The sequence below is a fragment of the Pempheris klunzingeri genome, chromosome 15 (genome assembly GCF_042242105.1).
Source record: "Pempheris klunzingeri isolate RE-2024b chromosome 15, fPemKlu1.hap1, whole genome shotgun sequence".
NCBI lineage: Eukaryota > Metazoa > Chordata > Actinopteri > Acropomatiformes > Pempheridae > Pempheris > Pempheris klunzingeri.
The window spans coordinates 19,845,103-19,869,190 of NC_092026.1; the positions used below are offsets into that span (position 1 = coordinate 19,845,103).

The 24,088-nt window shown below is 42.3% G+C and overlaps 1 protein-coding gene across 1 annotated transcript in view; it reads left to right on the top strand.

Moving 5' to 3' along the window:
• Nucleotides 1–24,088, top strand: part of cadm3 (cell adhesion molecule 3) — a 77,680-nt gene that overhangs the window by 1,639 nt on the left and 51,953 nt on the right. The window contains exon 2 of the mRNA XM_070845159.1: nucleotides 263–420. Coding sequence (XP_070701260.1) covers nucleotides 330–420 — 91 coding nt within the window. The 5' untranslated portion in view covers nucleotides 263–329. The remainder of the gene's footprint in view (nucleotides 1–262; nucleotides 421–24,088) is intronic.

Sequence of the window (24,088 nt, forward strand, 5' to 3'; positions counted from 1 at the left end):
CTCCCCTCATTACCACCTATACACCACCCTCCTTCTGCCGCTTGGCTCCATCACAGCCCCCTCCCCTCACCCCCGCCTCTCTCAATCGCCTCTCAGTATGGTATGACACAAGCAGATCGATGAATACCCATGGAGCAACGCGTGAGTAATGGGTGGGCCAAGCGTTTGTTCAGCAGCAGCCAACCAATGGCAAGGGACGCAATTAGTGGCCAGTCGGTCTGCCCCGCTTGTTTTCTTCATCTCTCCACTGCTCTCTCTGCAGGTGACACTCCAGAGCTCCTCTGCCCTCCTGAGGATTCAGTGAGACAGGCGGATCTGTGTGCCTGACCATGGCCTTCCCATCAGCCCCCTCCGCATTATGGAGTGTCAGCTTATTGACAGTACTATTCACAGCTGCGGTTCACAGCAACATTGTCTATGGTAAGCACCTTTATCCCTCTTTATCTACCCGCTTCCCATTCTCTGTATCTCGCTGTTGCTCCCTGGGCCCCTGACCTCCCCGACCCCCTCTTTCTGTCTCTAGCGGTGCCCCTATCTGTTGACTTGAGGCTTTTTTTGTTGTTTCCTGTACTATGACAAGGGAATCAGAGAGCCGTTAATAAGCGCATGGGACACTCCCACCTCCCTGGACCCCAGTGGAATTTCTGCCTTGTTTTTGAGGAATGTGTGTGACTTGCACGTGGGCGCAGGACTCCTCTCACACACATGCACGCTACAGCTGACTGACTCGCTCCGTGGCTTCCTCTTCCTTTTCCCTTTCTCTCCCTACGACATCTTCAGTCGCTTGCTCGTATTAAAGTACAAAAGCAGGCACACGGTAGCATTCTTCCTTTCATGTTCACCTGCTCGTCATCTCTCCCTGTGCAGACTAGCCAGGTTCATGCAACCTGGAGATAAGCAGTAATCATCTTGTACTTTCTCAAATAGCAACACGGGAGTGGGCACACTTAACACACACACATACAGTACAGGCGCATGACACTTGTCATGGTTGAAGCTCAACCTGTGATGAGTGGGGCGCGGCTGAAAGCGCATGGTAAGAGCGGATTTGATGAGAGAAGCACTTTGTAATGATATCATCCCTGCTGTGAGCATTGAGTGAACAGGAATACACTGTCCAATGTGCTTGTCCAATTACATAACACTCAAGTGACTGGCTGCTGGTAATACAACCTTTAGAGGGCAAACCGTGCCGATGGGGAAGTGGTGCATCATGATTGTCCCTCAGTCCATAGAAAATTGATTGACACAGGTAGAATCCTGTTGGCATTTTCTCATCAGGCTACATTTGGGAGTTAATTGCACAGTGTGTTTGGCAAAGAACCGTAAAACCATACAGCAGGCAAGAAGTTTCTATTAGACATTTTCTCATTTGCATTTGCAATATATATTCTCAGAGGTCCCTTGTACTCACTCATGCACACCCACACAAATTCGCAAATTTGAATAGATCCGTGTGTGCATCGGGCATGCACATGCATGGACCAAGTGTACACGTGTACAAAGATATGCTAGCTTTACTGTACTTCCACCTCATTTACCCACATCAGCTACTTTTTCTTTCTGTTGAATTATGCAGACTTTGGTTTCTGCACCTCTTGTGTATGAAATGAGAGGAAGTGCAGGACTGTCAGTGTGGGCTCGCAGTGGTCAGTAATAAAAAGTGAGAAACAATCGGCTGTGCCAAGAAGCTTGGATGAGGTCATTGCTAAACAAATGCAAATGTAGGCCTGTCAAGGCCCCGAAAGCTGTTGAAGATGAGAAATGACCAAACAATCTCCAGATTGAGGCGATGATGATGAAATATCAATGTCTCGTCAGAGTGCTGACCCCGACCGTGTAGCTCGTCATTGAAACCCAGGCAGCGGTTCGTTATTTGGGTCCGAAAATGATTTTGGCTCGCATTCAGACGCACGTCACATTTGATTAAGGTGTGCCTAGCAGGAGACCTGACCATGCATGACCAATTCCTGCTTTGGTTTCACCTAAGCGCTGTTTTACATTATCATGTCAGTCAAGGAGAGTAATTAAGGCTGGAACGTCTGACAGCGTTTAGGAGATGAGAAAACACGTCAAAGTGTACAATTGAGAGGAGATGGGAGGCAGGGATGGAGTGCTGGCTTCACAGTTTCTGTGTGGACGTTGTAAGCCATGAAGTTATACTCAAGGTCTTTCTGTCATTCATTTTTGCTATCAAAGTGTGATCAAAAACTCTTAGCAACTACACTGAAACAAAAATGTTATAATTTCTTCATTGAATCATTTGTCAAATGAGTTTGAAATTATAATGCTTGTGCTACTGGAGGGCATTAATCAGAATAAGAATGCATAATTTTTTTCATCATTGAAAAGCAGACATTCTTGTCTCAGTGGTACTGGTGCAAGAAATACTCACAGTTTACAGACTTTCTCAATGGGAAACAAGGAATTCAGCTCTTACATACAACACAGAGGAAAGATGCCAACAATTCAGCAGACAGGAAACTATATATATCTGGTGCTCACTGTTCTGAAGTTTCTAGACATTTGAGCAATGTGGTGTTTCAGTTCCAGTGGTAAATGCGTGTAAGCTGCAGAACACTGATCCATTGCTCACATCTGCCCCGATCTGTCTGATTGGTGTTGTTGTGACACAGCAGCAGAGCTGTTAAGTAGAAGATAGAGTAGGGCAGGATGGGCAGTCAAATAATGCCGTCATAATGGAGATCTCCATGCTAAGAGGGCCTGGAACAGAAGGGCTACTTACCATAAATAATTCAATGTTATGTATCAGAGAGGAAAAACGATTAGCTCTGCAAATCAATGCAGGAGCAGATGAGCCATCAGAGAGCAGGACTGCCCATCACTGCTACACTCAGAGTCCAAAACATGCAGACTGTTTGACTCTTTTCAGCAATCAAACAAGGACCCTTTTCATCATTTAAATGAGGAAAGAAAGAAAAAAAGTTTCCCCATGAGTTGCGGGGTTGACTATCATTCAGCCATCAACAGGCTGCATGTCATGACCATTAAATTCCTGACCAACCCCGGACTCCCAGCTCTACCACTTCCCATCTTCATTTGATGTATGTCAAAGTCAGGGAAAGGATTGCACTGACTCTGTTTTTGTCTGGATTTATCTGTGACCAGGCTTCCTTAGAGCGAGTGAACGAATCGGGGAGACACTAATTGCGTGCCATTTGACATATCCATTTCCACAGCTGGATGTGCAGCCATGCGCTGAGGATGGAAAGTGCCTCTCAGAAGGGCACAGATTAGGCATGCAATTGGCCGGCTGTGCCCTGGTTCTGTACTGCTGACCCAGTTACCTCAGGGCTGCTGTGTAGTGTGGCAGGTCCATCCGCTGGAGCATTCAGCAGACAGCGTGTAGAGCAGCGCGCTGTGGCCTCCCATCAGCCACCTGGCCCTCAGCTCCATGGCAGTCTGATCCCAAACCCCAGGAGAATGTTTGCATTCGTAAGAAGAAACATGACTAATAGTTTATTTACCTCGATGAGGTCTGCTGGTCGGAACAAAGTGAATGAAGCCCTAATGCCTCCAGCTGAGGCCAATAATGAATAAGGATTAAAGGACGGGAGCAATGTGGACCAATCGTTAGGGTGGCAAGATTTACAGGCGGGAGGGCTCCGCATGTGTGTCTGCCAGCGGTTCACTTTATCCTGCCACAAAATGGTCTCCTTCCCCTCAAGACCGGTTCTTTCTCGCTGGCTGGATGCCCACTTCCTGTGTGTGCTGCTGTTGTTTACTGTTGACTTCCTGTGTGCCAAGATGGGGGAACATTTGGCTAATACACAGTACGGCTACCATACAATAGCAGTAGGCGGTTTGGATGGGAGGCCTCTGCCTGTTAACAAGGCTGACTGATAAGCAGTGACTCATTAACAAGCGGAGGTACACAGAGCCTGGGGGAATTACCGCCTAGCCACTGTGACATTAATAAGAGGCCTAAGCTATTTTTCCATTTGGCTCCGCCGGCACTGGGCTAAACCAGTGGTTTCCAATCTCGACCCCGGCTATTTACTGGCTCCAGTGCTTTTCCATTTGTTTCAGCCACTGGTTACCTGGTCTGATTGGAGCTGGGCAGATCAGTATTGTCAGTGTGGGCTGCAGTTAATGACATCTGCTGCTTCAATAGAGAACCAGACACCCCTCATTAGTTTTCCTCAGATTCAGTCAGAAACATCTGGGGAGGAGCCCAATTAATTCTTCTCATGATGATCATGCCAATTAATTAGCAATATGTTTTTGTTTTTTTTTTCCTTAGAAGACATATTCCAACACATATCTTAGATTTCAATCAATGCTGCTGCTGATGATGATTCTGACACTATATAGATCCAATTAGGCTTCTAAAATACATTCAGTATAATATGCACCAAGAGCTCCAAGTAACAGTCTCCTATCAGAATTTTAAATCCAAAGCCATATTACTTCCGTTGTCTTGTGTGTTTATTTTTCTCTGATCCTGTAAGTGTTTTGTCGTCCAGATCAGTTTTGTGATTACAAACCGGATCCCGATTGGCTGGCATTAGTTTGCAACAGATTCACATCTGGCAGAAAACCAATTATTTCTCCTGTTCATCATGCCGATTAATTAAGGCGCTGTGGCTGATTGATTAAACTCCCAACAAAGCTCTAACCATGAGCAATAGAGCCCTGGAGATGATTTGCATCACACATTATGCACATTGCTGTGTCTTCATGTTATCTTCATATAGCTCCTTCGACATGCTGAAACATTACACATGCGTAAGTGGCAGGAAGAGAAGCTCACAGCTCAACAAGTCACAAGTGTTAATAAGCACTTTTGTGGCTAAATTAAGCAGAATTAAAATTCAGCGGCATGTCAGTGTCGTCGGATCTTAAAGGTTTCAGGAGCGCCCAAACAAGAGTTCATTAGACGTCATCAATCTGAGGCAGATCTCATCCAACAAGGCCCATTGAAGCAATGTGAGATTACATCAGAACAGATAAATCTCGTCTGCTGGCATCATAATAAAAGTGAATGCCATTTAGAAATTGAAAGAGAGAAGTGCTCTTGAGATTCTACAAAGCGGTAACGCACTCTGCTTCGTCTCAGGTACTCTTAAAAGACACATCACTCTGCAGCATCTCAGGGTCGAGAAAATTAGGGGTCCAGCATTTGCGAAGCTGTCAGCTTTAAACCATCACTTTACAAAGACACCGCAGATTAAACAAACCTGACAACAACAACAACGTCAGCCTTGGAATAAATTAATTCCCCTCATTTCCGACAACAAGACCTCTTATTATTGTGCTCCACACTCAGCTGGCTTTTCCTTTGATCAGGTCCCTCACTTTTACCGCACACCCCCTTTCTCTCCAGTTACCCACAGGAATTCTCTGATGGGTGTTTTAATTGATTGCTGCGGGGGTGGAAATCACCCATCCTGTCATTGACGCATGGGTGGTCAGACCGAAAGCTTCCTGGAAAGGTGTGTCTGTTTGTGGAAGCTGGTCACTGGGCTGTGTGAAAACTCCAGCTATGACGGGCCGCCGGAAGACGCAAGTGCGCGGCTGTAAAACGCAGCATTTGTATTGATTGAGTTTGAGTGCTGAGGGTTCCCCCCTGAGCGCAGGACCTCCTCCAATGAAAGAGCAGAGGTTGCTCTTGTTTATTGCCTCTTTTTGATGATGCCATCATTCTGACTGGTGGTAGGGAGTGTGTCTGGGGGGGGGGTATCGCTGATACCACAACCATAAAGCCATTTTAATTCACCTGTGCGCTCTCTTGGGAACTCTCCCAAGTCTGATTTCTGCTGAGAATATCACCGTCCATTCACTGGATGGTGAGTCTTATCGAGTCCCTGACACAGTGCTATCACATATAGAACCAGCGTTGGAGGAGTATTGTGAAGCAGCTCTCCAGATTCTAGATTAAACTCTCATGGATATAAATTACCAAGTAAGTCAAAGGTGTGTATTTACACATTTCTTACTTGAAATACTTCTGTCCTTGCTGCAGACATGCTTCAGTATCACCAGATCTGACATATTTGACTTCCTCATTTCACTTGTGTACTCTTAAAAAAAAAAAAAAAAAATGCAAGGCTGTTTGATGGAAACAATTTGTCATAATCTTACAAATTTAGCACTGAACTGACGACAGTACGAAGCAGAGTCTGGCACTTCTGCTTTTCCAGCTGATCCAATGTCAAAGTGAATCAGCAGCCAGTCAGACAGAGTCCTCTAGGCTGAGTCCTGTCCTGGCACATGCAGTGAAGTTTTTGATAGTTTTAACTTTGGCAGACTGATCAGCCGTCAGAGCGATTACACTGAGTGCTAGTTGCAGCCTCAAATCAGAAAGTTAGTCTAACAATATTTTCTTGTACTGTAGCAGTCTTCAATATTGCAAAGCAGTTTCAGTTGCAACTGTATTGTGTGCTGAGATATGGCTTTAGCACTGAAACTATTGGATGGTATCGTTATTAAAGTTTTTGTAATGTAACAGCTACTTCAGTGGAGTTCATTTATGGTTCCGCTGCACTACAGCACTTCTAACGCCTCACAATCACAATGCACCACGCTGCTTGAATGCTCATAGCCCCCATATATATCTGCTGTTAAAATGCAGTCTGTATCATTTAAATGCCCTTTGCCTTAATACAGTACCTGGCATTTAGGGTATGCGTTCTCATCATCATTTATGGCTGCATTGTAATTGGATCACATTTTTCATGCACCCTGTGCAAAGCGGGGAGGTGCTTTGGGAGGTTGCATTGTCAACAAGAACAAGCATGACAGGTGTAGGATCATTAGACTTGATACTATAGAGCCTGGATTTACTTTTCATTGAAGTGGAAAAGGTCGTCTTTTATGAGTCTTTCCTGGAAGGCAACAGAAGTGATGACGTGCGTGTTTTTTGCCGCAGTTTGCAACTACTGTAAATGGAAGAGGAAAAGTAGTGAGAAGTGGTTGGGATGGAGGGTTGATACTGAAGGTGTCTTTGAAGAAGACGAGTCTGAAGTGAATTTAAACTTCTCCACAAGACGTGAATACACACTGTGTGCGCTGTCTTTACTCCTGCCTGAATTCTGATCCCCCCTGTGGGTGGCCTGAAGGACCTGATAACTTTCCGATCATAAAGTGCATTTGCTCGCTGCATTAGCGTGGCTTTTTTTTCTCTTCCAAGATATTCACGCTGCCACTGCATCCTAAAACAAGGTGTAAATGAGGTGAGGCGGCTAAATGTTTAAACAGGAAGTGCAGTAAATAGTCTGTTATCTTTCTTGCACCTTACATTTTAAGTTTATTTTCATAGCTTTTGTGTGTTGGGCTGATTGTTTCTCCATCAAAGCCACAGCCTAGAGAGGTACACACCTAACACAAACAATATCTTAATTGTTTGAATACTTTGATTGTAACTTATGAACACAGTGATTGTGACCTACACTAGTATTATTTCCCTTTCATGAGAACTGCTGCTCCCATCTCTTCTTTTCTTGAGTGGAGGAATAGAAGCCATCAGTGTTTAAACATTCCAGTCTATTGATGAACACAAAAATAAGCTTGTTGGCTTAATTCTGTCATCCTTGAGTTGTTAAAGAGCATCGATGTTATCCAGTGACAATTAGTGCAGGGAATATATTGCCTGCCTTTAAACATTAAATGCAGTTAGTTGACCAATCAAACAGTCAATCACTTTGGCACAAGTGGAAGCTTCAAACCACCCAGTGGACAGGTGCAGCCTTGGATTTTACTCTGCACCTGGCCCTTGACATCGATCAGGCCATGATGAGCACACGATGAGTGGATGCGACTTTTGACGATGAGGCCATTGCCGCACGGTGTAACTCAGAGCTACCGCGCTGGTTGGAGACAAAGGCACCAAATAGGCATCTCTAATCTCCCTGCTGAATGAATCTGAAACAAAGAGAGGAGGAACACAGACATAGAGGCTTGGACACACATAGGATAAGCTGATTACCCAGGAAAGGAGGGAGGGCGAGGGAGACAGAGGGAGACAGAGGCATGCACGTGAACAAGAGAAATCCATACAGTAAGGGAGTACGAGGGCGGGGAAATGGAGGAGGAGGGGGAGTAAGAAAAAAAGTGAGCTCACTCTAATGATGGGGTTCACAGACTGGAGAGAAAATGAAACAAAACAGTGTGGGGAATGAGGGTGAAAGAAAAAACACACAAGAGAAAAAAAGGTGAACATTTAAAAGGACGAGCTATGGTGCGCTACATAGAGCATGCAATAGGAAAATGAATGGAAAGCATATTTGCCTGTGATATCCTCCTTAGGCACACGACACAATCAAAAACGGGACATTATGCAAATGTGTGGCAGCACGGCAATATAATCGCTACCTGAGTCATTTCACCTGCTCTGCTCAGTATTCGCTATATATACAAACAGAATTACATCCTATCCAGGTGTATGGGCTAAATATACAGCTAATTAAAATTAATGAGATTTACTTAGAAAAGAATATGCTCCCTCCTTAAGCTGCTTATCCCCGCATGAGAATCAACACACACTGACACACACACACCTTTGCCAGAGTGCTCAAAAATACACACACACGCACCTTGTTTTGATTCACTCTCCTTCACTTTGCTTTCTCACACCCTGCTAGGCAGACTATTTAGAATCCTCGGTACGCTTGCACACACACACACACACACAAACACACACACACACACACACGCACACACACACACAGGCAAGCTCTCAGTCTATCTTTCTGTCTTTCAGTCGGCTTTCCTCTCACGGAGACTTAAACATGCTGCTTGTTCAATGAACACGCAAGTCCTTGACTGTATGTCAGCACACACAGACAAAATGCATATAGACACACATCCACAGAGATTCTCAAAGATGTGCACACACACACAAACATGTAAACAGATGCTAACACACTCATAGAAACAATGTGAGAAAAACACTCATGCACATATTTATGCATGAAGACATGCTCACGCACGCGCACACACACACACACACACACACACACACACTGGCACAAAGCATAGTCATACACACAAACATGTATTCAAATAGAGCTTCTAGTCTTTACTTAAACAAAAACACCCCTGTGAGCCAAGCTGTTGACTGTCAGGCGAAAAATTGTGTGTCTCCCTGCCCAGCTATATATGTGTATGCATAAGTGTGTGTGTGTTTATCAGTCCAGCCAATGCATGCACATATATTACCCACACAGCGTACCACTTCTGTTAATACACCGTGGAGGCATTTGATATGTAACATTTATCAAATTGCTTAGAGACATTTTTTTTTTCCAGAAGGTGGTGTCCAACCAGCAATGCCCCTTTTCCTAGAGAGCAAAGTGCTGAGTAATTAAACTGCTCCTCAAGCCCTCTCTGTTGAAGGAGGGGTGGGACGAGGGGGGAAGATGACACAGTGCAAATTAATCACACACTTTATTAACAGACTTAGGTTTTGGTGGAACACTGCTGTCTCCACCGCAGCTAGCTGCACCACTTGGCAACTAACCAACTTATGTCTCACGCGACCCCACGCAAATTCATGCTATTACCAACAGTTGCTTGCGTGTGCACTCTCGCAAGACACACACGAGCACTGGGCAAACACACATATGCACACACTCCTCTTTTTTCTGCCTCTATCTCCATTTCTCTCCTTCTGTTGCTGCTTCACTTCTCAGCTTGGTGAGTACTTGAATGTCATTATGACTTTTGCTATCAAAAGCAAACAGCGGGGTTGGAATGAGGAGTGCGTGCCAGACCTCCCGTTCTCCACGCTGGGAGTACGGCAGCATGTCGAGTGCTGTTTTGATTGTTCGAGCTCTTTTTCTGCTTCCTTTCTGCGAGTGGACAGGCATTTTAAAGGACAGATTTATTGACAAAGCTCCTGCTGTGAGACTCAACCGGCTCACGTGGTCTAGTTTTTGAATGGAAATCCCCCTCTCTCTGTATATTTACAGTAGAATCACTCTCCCTTGGCCTGTATGTCATTGAAGACGACTTCATATCTGCTGGCAAATTCGATCCCATTTGCGTAATGCATCGGCAGACAGCACAAGTGAACGATATAATTGAGTTAATGAGCTACATGCCCTTATCTGCTGTTCATTCATACGGGCAGCCCGAGGCGTGACGACTATCACCCTCTTACACAGGCTACTGTATGTTTGATGAGTCCCTTGAAGGGAGAATTTGATAATGCAGTCGAACTTCCTCAAGGCAAACTGTTTTGATTTGTGAAGCAAAAAATGAGTTTATCCTCTGCGTTTCTGTTTTTTTTTTTTTTTTTTTTTATTCTAGTCTCTTATTCTACAATTAATATTTAAATATCATTGTGATTTATTTATTGGGGCTCGTGCTAAGCTTCACAGAAGCTATTTTCAGGTTGATATCTTCACAGGCAGGAGAGAGGGGAGGCGTATTGACTTGTACATGAGGAGGTGTCATGCTTAACGCTTGACGCCGTGCCTTGAAGGGTTCTGTGACATTTCCTGGTTCTTCCTCTCCAGGGCTGAAAGACTGAAAGAGCTGGCCAGGTTACATCAACCTCCCGGTACAATTTACCGAGGTTCTGTTTGAAAGGACGAGGAGAAAAGGAAGGGTCATTTACGTCACAGGGTCAGTTGCCAGTGGCAAGATGGAAACATGCTGACATTTCTTCGCTCTGCTGTGTGTTACACCTAAATGGAACAAACAGGAAAACCATGGCAACTTGGTGTGACTTACCATGCTATTGTGCAGAGTGTTAAAGAGGTTTCTATTTTACAAATTTCCATACATCAAACACAAGGCCATTGGAGAATCCACACCAGTACTTAAAGTTTATCAGCTTATGTGAAACTGTTGAAGATCAAGCTCTTACAGGTATCATGTTGTAAACCAGAATTACTTAGTATCCTTCAGTTAATTTAATATAAAATATCTTGTTTTGGAATATTCATTTAGTTATACAGTAAACTTTGCAATTAAGGACATTTGCTAAAGATGTTATGAGGACAAGTCTTTCAAGTATGAAGGCTCAGCATTAACACCACACAACACTGTGCACTTCACCATGCACACGCTACCTGACCTGAATTTATCGATAAATCATACAGGAGAATATTAATTGTCTTAATAATTGAGTCATTTCTCAAGGAAAATTGGTTCATTGACTAGTTTCACCTCGTCAGTTGTGAGGATTTTCTTTGTCTTATGTGATATTAACTAAATACCCTGATATTTTGGACCAAAAAAGCAAGCGATTTGATGACCTCTCCTCAGGCTGTAGGAAAGATTTTACAGACAAAACAATTAATCTAAAAAATAATCAGCAGATTATTCGATGATACAAAATGTTTTTGCTAGCATCTGCTGCAAGTCAGTAAGTATTTAAGGAGTCAAGTCTCTTTCAGTCATACCTCACACAGCACAAGTCCAAGTCTCAAATGATAAGTCTACAGGTCTGGGTGAAACAGCACAGTAAATGAAATGTCTCACTGCAACTGTGTGTCCTGTAAATGTGTCTTTGGTCAGATCACTGGATGCCTCCAGTATCTGCTCGGTCATTGTGCTCGGGTCTGTCTTATGGCATCAGCTAAACGGTCGACATGTTAAGACATGCAGTAATTCCATCTTCAAGAAATCCAATCATTTTTCTGGCATTTTCCGATTAGCTCCAGCCTGTGTCATAAATTGACTGACGCATATTCCCTCAACAATAGACGACTGTCACAGCGTATGTAGACAGAACTACGAGTGGTTACAGGGGACATGCTACCAGAGTGAAGGAGCGATGGAGGAGAGAGACAACAGTAGTGTGGAGGAGGTGATGTTGGCCTCTTGCTAAACTGTCACTCTTCCAGTTTTTGTTCATCCTCAATAAACCGCTGCTATGACATTTCCTGTCAGAGTTGAATCACTTAGCTCTGTGATTTGCACTGGTTTGAAATGAAAAATGAAAGATTCACCTGAATCAAGCCTGACGCCTTCAATTTCAGTCAAGAAATACCTACATCACGCCATCAAACATTTATGTGAACAATTTATTGCATGTATACGATACTCTTACACACAAAGACATGCCAACAAAACAAATACCCATTAACTATTCATGAATACATTATTTAATATTCTCATTAGCTTTTATCTGTATATAGAAACATATGCTAAGCATATGCTGTGACATGTACATATACATGAAGATTAAGTCAGCTACTCTGGCTGCTGTACTGTATTTGTGAAGCGCCTAACTGTAGCGAGGTTTTAAAAAAACATGCATTCATCTGACAAACATCATCATGCACATTATTCTTTCTAACACACTGAAATAGGACCTTTAAAGCTCCACTTGAGTACTACTAAGGTAAATATTAATAATTCAGCTTGCCAGACGCGATAGACAGTGTGATAAAGTAACTATTTATACAGCAGTTTCAAAGTAATGTCACAAACATCTTCCCTGTCAGCAAAGTAAATCCATTAAAAACAAGAAATAGAACAGTGATGCAACACCTGCCATTTGTCGGATGATTTCTCCCAAAGCGCCACAGCCTGCATACATTTTTGAGCACTGGTGGCCCGAGGGGAATCCCTAACCATGACAGTGTTAGCGCAGAGATCTATCCACAGAGAAATGTAGTGATGCATCAGATTTTATGCAAGATTTGAGTCGGAAAGGCCAGTAGAGGATGTCAGTCTTTTGGGAAAGTAAGTCTTCTTTGCTTACTGAAATGATAGTAATTCCTATTCAAAAGAAGTACATTTTCAGATGTTTTACCTAAGCAAGTGAAGTTTCCTTTGATTTGTAGTGTAGTATATCTGCATGATGCGAGATTGTCATTAACAGACAGCGATTCCTTGGAATTGATATGATTAGTATTTTAATGGTCCCTCAAGTTATGATGCACAAAATAATTTCTATCTAAAAGGAGTTTGTTCAAGGTAACTGGGCTTGTCGTTTGGGCTCTCTATAAAAGCATTCAGTTCAGAGGTGGAAAGATCTGTTCTGCCAAAAAGGAAATCTAGTCTAGGTGCCCTTCATTTACAGTACCATTGTCTGTATGAGTTGAATGAGAATCGCCATAGACAGACAGAGAGATTTCTCAAAATTTATGTCTGTGATTATGTTTTGTAATGAATGAAGACGTAACCAAACATATTGCAATTTATTATTAGGGAAACGGGAACGTTGTCACCAAATTTCATGGTGACATTTGACCTAAAACCACAAATTTGAGCCTGATGGTGACACTAGAGGAAACCTCAGAGGATGACCAACATTTTTGGGAGTTATCCTCTGGGGACCAATGTGACAGAACAACATTACCACCTTAGAGCCACGCTGTTAGGATGGCTAAAATAGCAGGTAAATTTAAGCATTGAACTTAATCATAAATGCCAGAGACTCTGAAGCAATAACCAGGAATTTAGAGATCATAGAAGAAAGAGAACAACTAATTGCAGAAAGTGAAATCATTACAGCAACATGATGTCAGCATTGCATCCTTCCCCACTTCTTCCCCCAGCTGTGTTGTAGTCGGGGTGTCAATCACAGGAGCCCCTGCGCCCAAGCCAATAGACAGTCGACAAATTACCATTTGGAGCGGAACCCAGCTATAAATGGGATTGGGTTGGATTTGAGTCTGCTCTACCAGCTTTGGATTTGAATAGAATAGAGTCTGTCCTCTTCTTTTTTTTTATTTTACCTCCGTAGCTTCAGAAAGCAAGATTAGATAGAGGTAGGGAGGGAAAGAGACACATAAAGAGAGAAAGAGAAGCAGAGTCAGAGGAGACAGAGGGAAAATAAGAAATACAGAGCACGAGAGAGCATCCACGGGTCTTTAAAATTGCAAAAGCTTTAAAATAAATCTAAATTTAAGGCCATGAAAAGTGTGAAAATGCGTGAAACGTCGGTATTAGAGGTCTTATTTTTCTACCACCGTGATAAGTTTTTTTTGTCCTGTCTTCTCTTAGATTATTTCAAAGAAGGCCAGGGTTAGCAAAGCAATAGGTTGTGCAATGTTTTATTCATCATTTCTGCCTTAGTAAACAAAACTGAACTTCATGTTCCCTAACAAATAATTTGATGTTGTCCTTTTTATTACACTGCACATTCATAATTTCAGAATTTTTATTAGCTGTACAGAATCACAAATAAGTGTCTTTCGGCAGTTTTATAGTCCTCTGTTTGTAGCGTTGCAAGATCTGTAAACCTTCGCACATTTTGACAATAAAGTAATTACCATAAACAAATGACACTATTACCAGGAAGGCTGTCAGCCTCTAAGGGCCTCTGTGCTGAATTTTACACAGTGCCCTTTCCAGTCCGATTTTGCAGGAAATCTGCTAGATTGGTAACAACACAAAGAGTTTGCATTAAGGTATAAATACAGGTGCCATGTTTGCTTTACCAGTGATACACATTATTTTTAGAACGCTATTGTTGCTGATATTTAGAGGTACAAAATGCTACATGTATCTTGTGCTGACGTGATTCTTTTTGACTTGATTTAATGAATTCATTTAATATACAAATATTGATCCTTTCATACATATTCTTTTATTTACCTCAGCAATTTAGTCATATTTCTTTCCATATAACTACCATATATTCCAACCTTTTACATTGTTCATTCCACATCGTCATACTGTTGACTATTGGTGCTGGATGTAATAGGGCATAACATATACAGTATATGATATGTTATAGTACTGTAACATATATCTAGATAACCTCAGGGAATAGTGTGATGGAATATAGTTCACACTATGCAATTTTATCACTGTTGAAAAAGCACAACTACAGTGGTCCATGTATAACAGGCCTGCTTCACTCTCCTTTTAGCTCTGTTTTTAGTCTCCACCAGCTCCTGAGGGAATTATGTGGCTCTCTAGCTGTTAAATGCTCCACTTTGTTCACCAGCTAGCTGGTAACTGTGTCTGTCTGCTGTTTGGTGCTGAGCAGCAAGTGTACACTGGGTAAGAGCTTTCTTACTCAACAGCTGCCTGCCTTAATATTTTGGTATTTTTTCAAGAGAAATCCTCAAACCTTTGTTGGTCTAAACTGCTAAAGTGTGCAGGTTCACTAAATTGATATACATTTACATTCACGTCTATTCATTTGGCAGATGCTTTTCGTCCACAGCAACATACAAATGAGACAATACAATACAATTCAAGCTGCAGTAGATCACGGAGAAGTGCCACGACCGACGTCCTGTTCCATGTTCCAGCTGACACATGTGATAAACAAGATTGCAGGAGCATTAAGTAAGACATACGTGCAGGGTAAATGAAATTCTTTTCTTTCTTTTTGAGACAGAGAGACAGAGAAAAGGGACGGAGGAGGGATATTTAACAACTTTTTGTTTTTTTGACATTTGCTGAGATTGAGTAAGCAATTTTAAGGCCCCACCCTGTTGTTGTAACGTCCATTTGTCTTCATTTTTGATATTTCATATCTTACATGAGTGATCGACTTGTCAAGAAATAACAGAAGAACAAATAATAATGAAAACAAAGGTTAGTTGCAGCCCTACATGTGTCACATTTAGACTGCACAAGGCCACATTTCATTTCAGCCACCCAGAGTGGCAGCAGGAGATTCATTAGCTCATTAGTGAAATCATTAGCTAGAAGTCATGTGATGTGGTAATCTTTAGTAAAGCAAGTTACTGTAATGTCAGTAGTCTTTATACTCCTCTGACCTGCATTTCTACCAAATGAGTGGATGGTGGGCAGGCAGGTGGATGGGCAGCTCGGTCAGCCCATTTTCTCTGGACAGGACGCTCAGTGGCATCACGCTGCTGTTTGTTTTGATTAATGCGCAGTTCGCGTGGAACATTTCCTGCTACTGACATTGTGTTGGTTAATTAGGACGAATGTAGAAGGAACGCTCTTCTTTGCTGAATCCTGTGAAGAATCTTTGATTTAGGCTAATAAAACTTGCACTTTTACATTAAAATATTGCTTATAACTTGTTCAAAAATCACAAGTTATTCCTTCTGAAACTTGCAGAGAGCCTGTGGAGGCAGAGACAGAGAGTGCTGCTGCGACTGTGGTCTGGGTTATTTCAGGATGGTTGTCTTGCAGCCTAATGTGGTTTGGCACTTGTGTGTCTAGTCAGGAGGAGATATATGGCTGAATTTGCCTTGAGTGGCTGGCTGGTTTCTGAATGGATGCGCTTTGGTTTCTCTGGTTGCTGATTGCTATGGTCAAGACTTTTCTCTCCTATTTTTCTTCCTCATTTTCTCATCTGTGTCTCCCTTTGTCTTATCCTCCTTGCATCTGCTTCTGTTTGCGTCCTCCTTTCTCCTCTCTTAATGTTTCTCTCTCTCTGTTTTTAGTTGTCCTTTTCTTCTTTGTTTTCTTCCCTTTTTACACACATCCCAGTTTCTTTCTTTTTTGGCCTCTCCGTTTCCTCTTTTTTTTCTCTTTGTATTTTTGAAGCTCTCGTCCTTCCTTTCCTTTCATGCTTTATTTCTGTTTTCGCTCCTCTATCTTTGTTTCTTCTTTTCTTCTTCATTCCTATTATCGTTTCTGCTTTGCTTTCTTCCCCTCTTTTCACTCCCTCTTTCTTCTCATTTCTTTCTTTCTTTCTCCTTGCTAAGTTACTTTATTTTTTGCTCTGTCCTCTTTTTCTATTTCTTTCTTCCCTCTCTTTTTACATTTATATCTCCTCCCCTCTCATTACTTTTAAGTCCCTTCCTCTGTTCACCTCTCATCCTCTTCTTCCCTCTCCCAAGCTCTCTCCTTTCCTGTCCTCCCCTCTCGTTTTCTCTTTCTCTTTATCCACATCTCTCTCCCTTCCTGCCTCCTTCTCTGCTCTCCCTCTGTGTTTGTGCTTGCTGTTTTAGCATACTCTGCAGGGAGCACTCCTGCGATGCCAATTATATTGACTGAAGAAAAGGAGAAAGAGAAAGGGAGAGGAGGGAGATGGGAGGAGGAGGAGGAGGAGGAGGAAAAGAAGGAGGGAAGGCTGGAAGACCTATGCATGCGTGCACAAAAACGGACAAATACACACATTCATGCTGATGGAAGTATTGAATAAGAGGGGATAGAGGTTAGAGAGCACAGGAGGAGCAGAGGAGGAGGAGAAAGAAAGGAAGAAGGGGATGATGAAAGAGGGGGAGAGCTGGGAGGAAGAAGACAGAGAGAAATTGGAGGAGAGCGAATCCGTCTGTGAGTGTAATAGTCTCCCGCTGTCGAACCCGAGGGAATTCACTGACTGCAGAGGGGAAGAGAGAGAGGTAGAGAGGCATAGACAGAGAGAGAGACAGAGTGTGGAAGAGAGAGAGTGGATGGTGGAAGGGGGGGTGCGATCACAGCACAGAGGGAGATAGAGAGATACAGAAGGAGAGAGAGCAAGACAGAGAGAGAAGAAACAGAGGGAGATGGCAAGAAAAGAAAGATGACTTCAGCCCTTTCCTCTCGGAGCTGAGCTTGTAGGACTCCACTCCAGGCAAATGTGGCTTGTGACATTAAATAAGATTCAGCGTCATGACTGAGTGTATGAATGGAGAGCATAAGTATATCATAGTAATGTGTTGCTGTACAGTAACTCAGCCCAGAGAACTACTTATAATGTGTCAGTGCAAGCCTGTGCACTGGGTGTTTATACTGTGTGCTCTTCTACGCAGTATATTGCAAGTGTGTGAAAAGGGTCAGTTCACCCAAATTACCAGAGAGAGTTTTCTGACTCACCTTTGCAATATATAGTCATGTACATAGTTCAAGTTTTATTTTGTAAGGTTTTGAAATATAAGCGCCAATATTAGCAGTATCTTTTTAATAATGCCCTAATACTCTGGTTAATGTACAGAACTCACTGTGCACAGTTTTCAATGAGACTGTTTTATTCTAAGGAATTTATCATGGATTTTGTGGCACCACAAACAAAATTCAATTCAATTCTATCGAACTGAGGTGGCAGCAGAAATCTCAAAAATGGATTATATTTTTGGATGGATTATATTTCAGAAGTGCACAAATAGCTATCTATCTACATGGTTAGACAGTGCTAGAGGCAGAGATGGGCAAAAATACATCAAAGTCTATTGTGTTTTATTGAATTTGTAAAAGAGCAACAGATTCACCAAGGCCAAATGTAAAAAAGAATACGTACGTTTTAATGTCGCCTCTTTACTCCACTTCTCTTCCCGTTTCAAAAACACACACTCTCGTCTGGTGTCTCTCTCTCTCTCTCTCAGGTTGAAAATCAAGGCGTTATACTTTCGTTCACCATCATTGAACGCCACTCACTCTCCCTCCCTCGCTCAGCCACACACTCACAAAGCACAAATACAACAAATAGAAATACAAGTCTCCTTATTCTCGTTATGTGATAAATGAAGTCAAACTCCTGCCACTCTGTGCTGTGACTTACAACTAAGTGTTTAAAACATACTTAGTATTTTGCTAGTGTATTAGTATTTTTCTCAGTACACTATGAAACACTGGTAACACCGACTGCGGCAGCAAGTATAAACAATATGTTTCACCCATCTGTTGCTCCATTCTCAAGCCTGGGCAAATTACCAGACACACCGTCCACTAAACCACATTAGACCAGATAGATAGACCAGATAGATAGATAGTTGTTGGATTGCTACCAAACAAACGTGCCTTCACATAATGAGATACTGTTTTGAGTTGAGATGAATGTGTGTTTGAAATCTTATACAAGATAAATGAATATTCACAGTCAGTGTAGTAAAAAGCTAAGTGATGCTGGTGACAGTTACTGATGGCTAGCTAGACTGCTGGTGTACGGTCATACAGTAGAGCATCATCAGTAAACATGAATATCATCTCCAACTAAATCGCAGCCTAGCTGTTAACAGTTTGGTCATCTGTTTAACACTTAGCGTAAAGCTACATAATGATTTTATCAAATAAGTATAGATATCGAGATAATCAATGCCAGGTCACAGTGTGGGGTAATTTATCCACTTGGAGCGGGAAGATTGATGGGGCATGACGGCTCTGATCAACCTTAATTTATCAAAATATCACAAACCCTCAGGTCCAGACAAGATCACTAAATAATTTGTAGACATGTCTATGAAGCAAAGCTTTGAAATGTGTTGAGTTTTCTATCCCCCAAAAAGAGGCATGACAACAATGTATGTGTACATATGTGTTGGTCAGTATTTCTAAACTACAAAAATACAGAACATTTTGAATTTTAAATACATTAATCAGATATGCTGCCCCTCCCTGTCGAAGGGGGTAAGTGAGAAAATGCCTTTGTGTGAAAAGACCCTTTCACTCACTTTCTAGTAGCTGTTGAAGGATGTTATGCTCCTTTTGAAAGATGTACAAAATAAAATGTAATCTCTGCAAAAACCTGTTTTCAGCTGTGCAAGAGCAAAAATAAGCTTCTGCATCCAGTCAACACTTACAGTCTATGTACTGGAAAGAAACCATAGTAATTATGATGGGAATAGAAGAGGAAATATGATTTTAACTCTAACCCTAATGGGTCATGAACTTATCTAAGTTAACCCAAACCAATATCTTTTCCTAAACCTACCAAAGTTGTTTTTGTGCGTAACCCTAACCAAACCTCTACCAGACCGTTGGTGACAGACCGTTGTCATAAAACAGAAGCATTTGTGAAAAGCAGTATTTTGTAGAGGTTGCGGAAGGCACAAACAAATGACGTCATCCTACCGATAGGGGCATCCGATCAGAAAACACTTCTCTGTGCTGTTCTAAATTGCAGTTACATGCAACGTATTTAATTCAATTTAATTTGGAGAACTTTATGAGACAGAGCATTGAACCTGACCTGACGGTTCTTGTTGGAACAAAAACTTTTTATATTGGCTTCAGTATAGAGATACTAGAGATATCTTAGAGAAACTTTTGCAAAACCCATCAGATATAAAGTACTTGAAACTCCATGGTCGTACATCCAAAATATAGGTTCTTTTTATGGTTCCCCATAGCTTTAGATAGCTTTAGGGTAGACATGAGTTTTTCACATGACATTGATGGTACAGTGCGCACACATCGGCACAGTCTCTACCAATACAGAATGAAGGGTGTTTGGTGTTTACCTGGCTCTTTAGCTTGACATATACCTTTATGATCTAAATTTATAGCACACATTGGATACTGGATGATATATCTTGCTGGTATTTGACCTTTTATACCACATATCAGATAATTATGCTGCTCCCTAAATGATGCCTCCTCCCTGTCCACAGCTGCAGAAAAACACTCTGGAATAAATGCAGCAACATTTTAATGATTCTGTTTTTTGTCTTTGGAATTATTTTCCCATTGAAGGGCATCATATTTCCCATACTTTGGCCTACCATTGAATCCAAATAATGTGTCAACTGATCTGGCAGATCTGCCAAGAGTTTTATGGTTAGGAAATGACATTTAGTGTTCTGTAAGGCTTTAAGTGGTGTTGCAGAGGCTTTTCCACTATGACGAGAATGAAATGTGCATAGAAATGCAGAGCAGTGGAGAGTTAAGTGTGGATACACTGTTTGAATAAATTACAGTAAGTAGTATCAAACTTATGCCCGTCAAATTAATTCTTTATAACGGGGCTTTTTGTGAATGTACAATAGATGATAGGGTGCCTGTAAGTGGTTCCTATGATTTGAACTACGTTGAGCTCATGCTTTACCCACCTATTTTACCATATCACTACCATGCATTATCTTCAGTTTGACATGTATTTATGGTGTGTGTACGCGTGTGTATGAGTGCACCGTCCACAGCTGTCCTTGCATTTTCAAAATGATTAGGGTCCAGGGGTCGCTGATGAAACTTCTAAGAGATCCTATACAAACTGATGAATGGCTTAATTTCAATATCATTTAATTCAGTAGAAATGAATTCATCAGAATGAGTAAGACTGGAGATCCTAATCATAATTTGCATGTTTGGGACATTAAAAACAATATGCAAACGCTCCACGTCTCCACATTTCAGCCATTTGGACATCTGCATTCAAATGTGTGCAGCACATATGACGATCCTCTGCCCCCTATATTTTATCTCTGGTCAAGTGGGCCACCAGATGGTCACAGGAGCGCGCCATTTCTCCAGTGTTAGTGGCCATGACAGTTAAGACCACGTGGAGTGACCCTAATTAGTCAATTAGCCCACGAGGGGCGCCTTAACGATGTCTGGAGCCGCCACGCCACTCTGCGTGCACGCAGATAAAAACGCCACTGTCCTGTCTCTATTGTTTCACTGCCTCTGTCTGTGTTGCCATTGTTTGAAGCAGCGGGCCCCCTCCCCCTCCTCATCTTCCTCATCTTCTTCATCTTCCCTTCCCTTAGCCTTGCTCTACCATTGATCTCTTTTGTCTTGATTGGGAGTGACAAACTGTGCGCCATCTGAAAGGTTGCGTTCGTTAGTTGGCATTCGTTTCTTGCGAGACATACACACATTCCTACAGACATGATGGGGGAAGAGAAGGGGGCGCACATGGCCACACAGCACACACACACACACACACACACACACACACTCACACACACTCACACACACTCACACACTGGAGGACACGTATATTCTCAAAGTGGTCCCTGGAGAAAAGAGACATGCTCAGATACAAGGAAGACAGCATTCCAATACACTGACAAACTCACACTTCCAGTTAAGGGGGGGACAAATCCTGCACACACACACACACACACACACACACAGTAACATGGATACACACTGTACTCCAAATTTTAGTCCACATTAACATTTCTGCGTCTCTCAACCCTGCTTTGTCTTTCTTTGATATTTCCAAGGAGACACACAAAAGCACCCTAACTGCCTTACTCACTCCCTGCCATCACACACACACACACACACACACACACACACACACACACACACATTTCCAACAACACTCTTTGTCCTTTCATGTCATGTTGCTGAGCAGTCAGAGACACAGAGATGAGAAGAAAGGAAGAAGGTCTGCCTGAAACAAAACAACAAAAAAACATCCAGTAGAACATTCAGTCTCATGTAACTCAGCTACAATTACACGATGAGAGGAGGGGACACGTTTATTTGTGATTTTAAGTGGAGGCAGTCAGGCAGGAGAGTTGACATGATGCCATAGAAACTAACTTCAGTAGCACCTGCAAGTATCAGTGTGTAGGAGAACTACCTGGACAGATTTCTGATAATTTTGTAAATATGCAGAGAAAAAACTGCATGCAAGACTTTCTAAAATAATAGGTTTCTTATCAAATCTGCATTGACAGCATTCTTTAAGAAGGCCGATCCAAACTATAAAAGCTCTTCTCTATTCAAAGGCTTTCAGTTGAAACAATCTAGATTATACAGTGTGTTGTCCGACCACATTTAAAGTGTTTACTTTTTCCGACTGGCCACTTTTAAAGGTGAGACGAAAAGCCTGTCATTATAGCCTCCTCCTGGCTGCGACATACTGACTACGATGTCTCCAAGAGCTCTGCGTCTTTATGCGTCTTTGTTGTCTTGGGGTGATGAATTGTACAAATGGGGATAAAGGTGCATGCTTTTATACAGTCTCTCTTCAAAGGCATTCATGGTGTTGCACACAATGAGTGACAGAAGAAGTTGTGTGAAGGAAAAATGCTGCATACTCTCTCACCTCAGTGCACTTTGTCAATCTGTGCATGAGGTGGCTGTGATTGTGATTGTCAGTTTTGGAAATACATTTTTTATTATTTTGTTAAATCTCTTCAATAGGAAACAAAAAGCTAAAAGCTATATCAAAGGGTAAAAAAAATATGTTATCAGATTTATTTCAGCTCTGTATTGGCTTCAAATATTGAGTATCAGTAGGTTTCCTTGTTTTATCCATGATAAAGACAGCGCCACGATCTAATGTAAAACTTCTCTAGTAGCCCATTACATTGGGAATGCACATCCTTTCCCTTACTAAAGGAGGATCTGGGACCCATCCATCATTTCAAAACAGTGTTTGTGTACCAACAGTGCTGCCAAAACCCTCTGAAAAATACATCTCTGTTTATTTATTCTACAAGCTCATCTTGGACATCGGACAGTTAATGTGTTGTACTTCACTAGCTGTTGATTTTGGCGAACGTCATCCATTAGCAGCCTAACCTCATACCATCTCATTTTTTAAAACCTTTCCTGTGTGAAAACTCTGTTTATCCTTTGTGCCACGGAATGATATTTCAATTGTGTTCTGCATTTTCCAGAGGAGACCTGCTGTCCGTTTGTGTTTGCCGACTGGAACTTGAAAGCAATGGAGAGATGGGTGGGAGCGCGTTTTTGTGTGTGCACGTGCATGCGTGTGCCAACGGACAACAAGGGCGACTCCATTTCTTAGGTCAAGCTTTGGGTCACCTCGGTTGCCCTGGTAACCCCGTTCTGGCTGGGTTGCTTGGCAACAATCCTCTTTTGTTCCAATTGATTTAATTTGAAGCATATCTTCCCTCGTCACCCCTGGCTCACTGGCTCACCCTTCTCTCTCTCTCTTTCTCTCCCTCCCTTACTCCCTCTCTTCCTTCATCCTCTTTAGCCTCTCTCTTTTGCTGGAGCTTTAGGACTATTCCCCTTTTTCTAATCTTGGCCCTTCCTCGGGCATCGAGAGCCCTATCCTTCTTGTGCCTGCTGTATAAGTCCCTGCTGTTATCAGAAGGTTTTAAGAGTGGATAGGTGTGTGTGTGTGTGTGTGTGTGTGCATAAGGGATAGAGAGTATGTGTGTCTGTGTGTGTTTGTGCAGTTGGTAAGCGGTGACTTTGCTTGCCTCTGTGTGTCAGTGCACCTATGGGGTGACATGTTTTTGGGCATGCAATGGAGTCAGAGGTGGGGAGTGGGTGTGCCTGTATGACAGAGTGCCTCAGTGTGCCTTTGTACCTCCTCTCTGTTTGCATCCTTTATAAAGTGGCCTTTGAGATTAAAAGCATCACTGTATCCATATGCATGTTTGTACAATAAAAATATCTACACTTTATGGCCAAAGGTATGCAGACACAGAAATATTGCCCACATATTATGTAATTGCTACACATGCCATTCCAAAACCCTGGGCCGTAATGTGCTGCTATAACATCCTGCACGCTTCTCAGAAGGCTTTCTACAAGATTTTGGAGCCTGCCTGCAGGGATTTGCTTCAAGTCAGCCACAAGAGCATTTGTGAGGTCAAACACT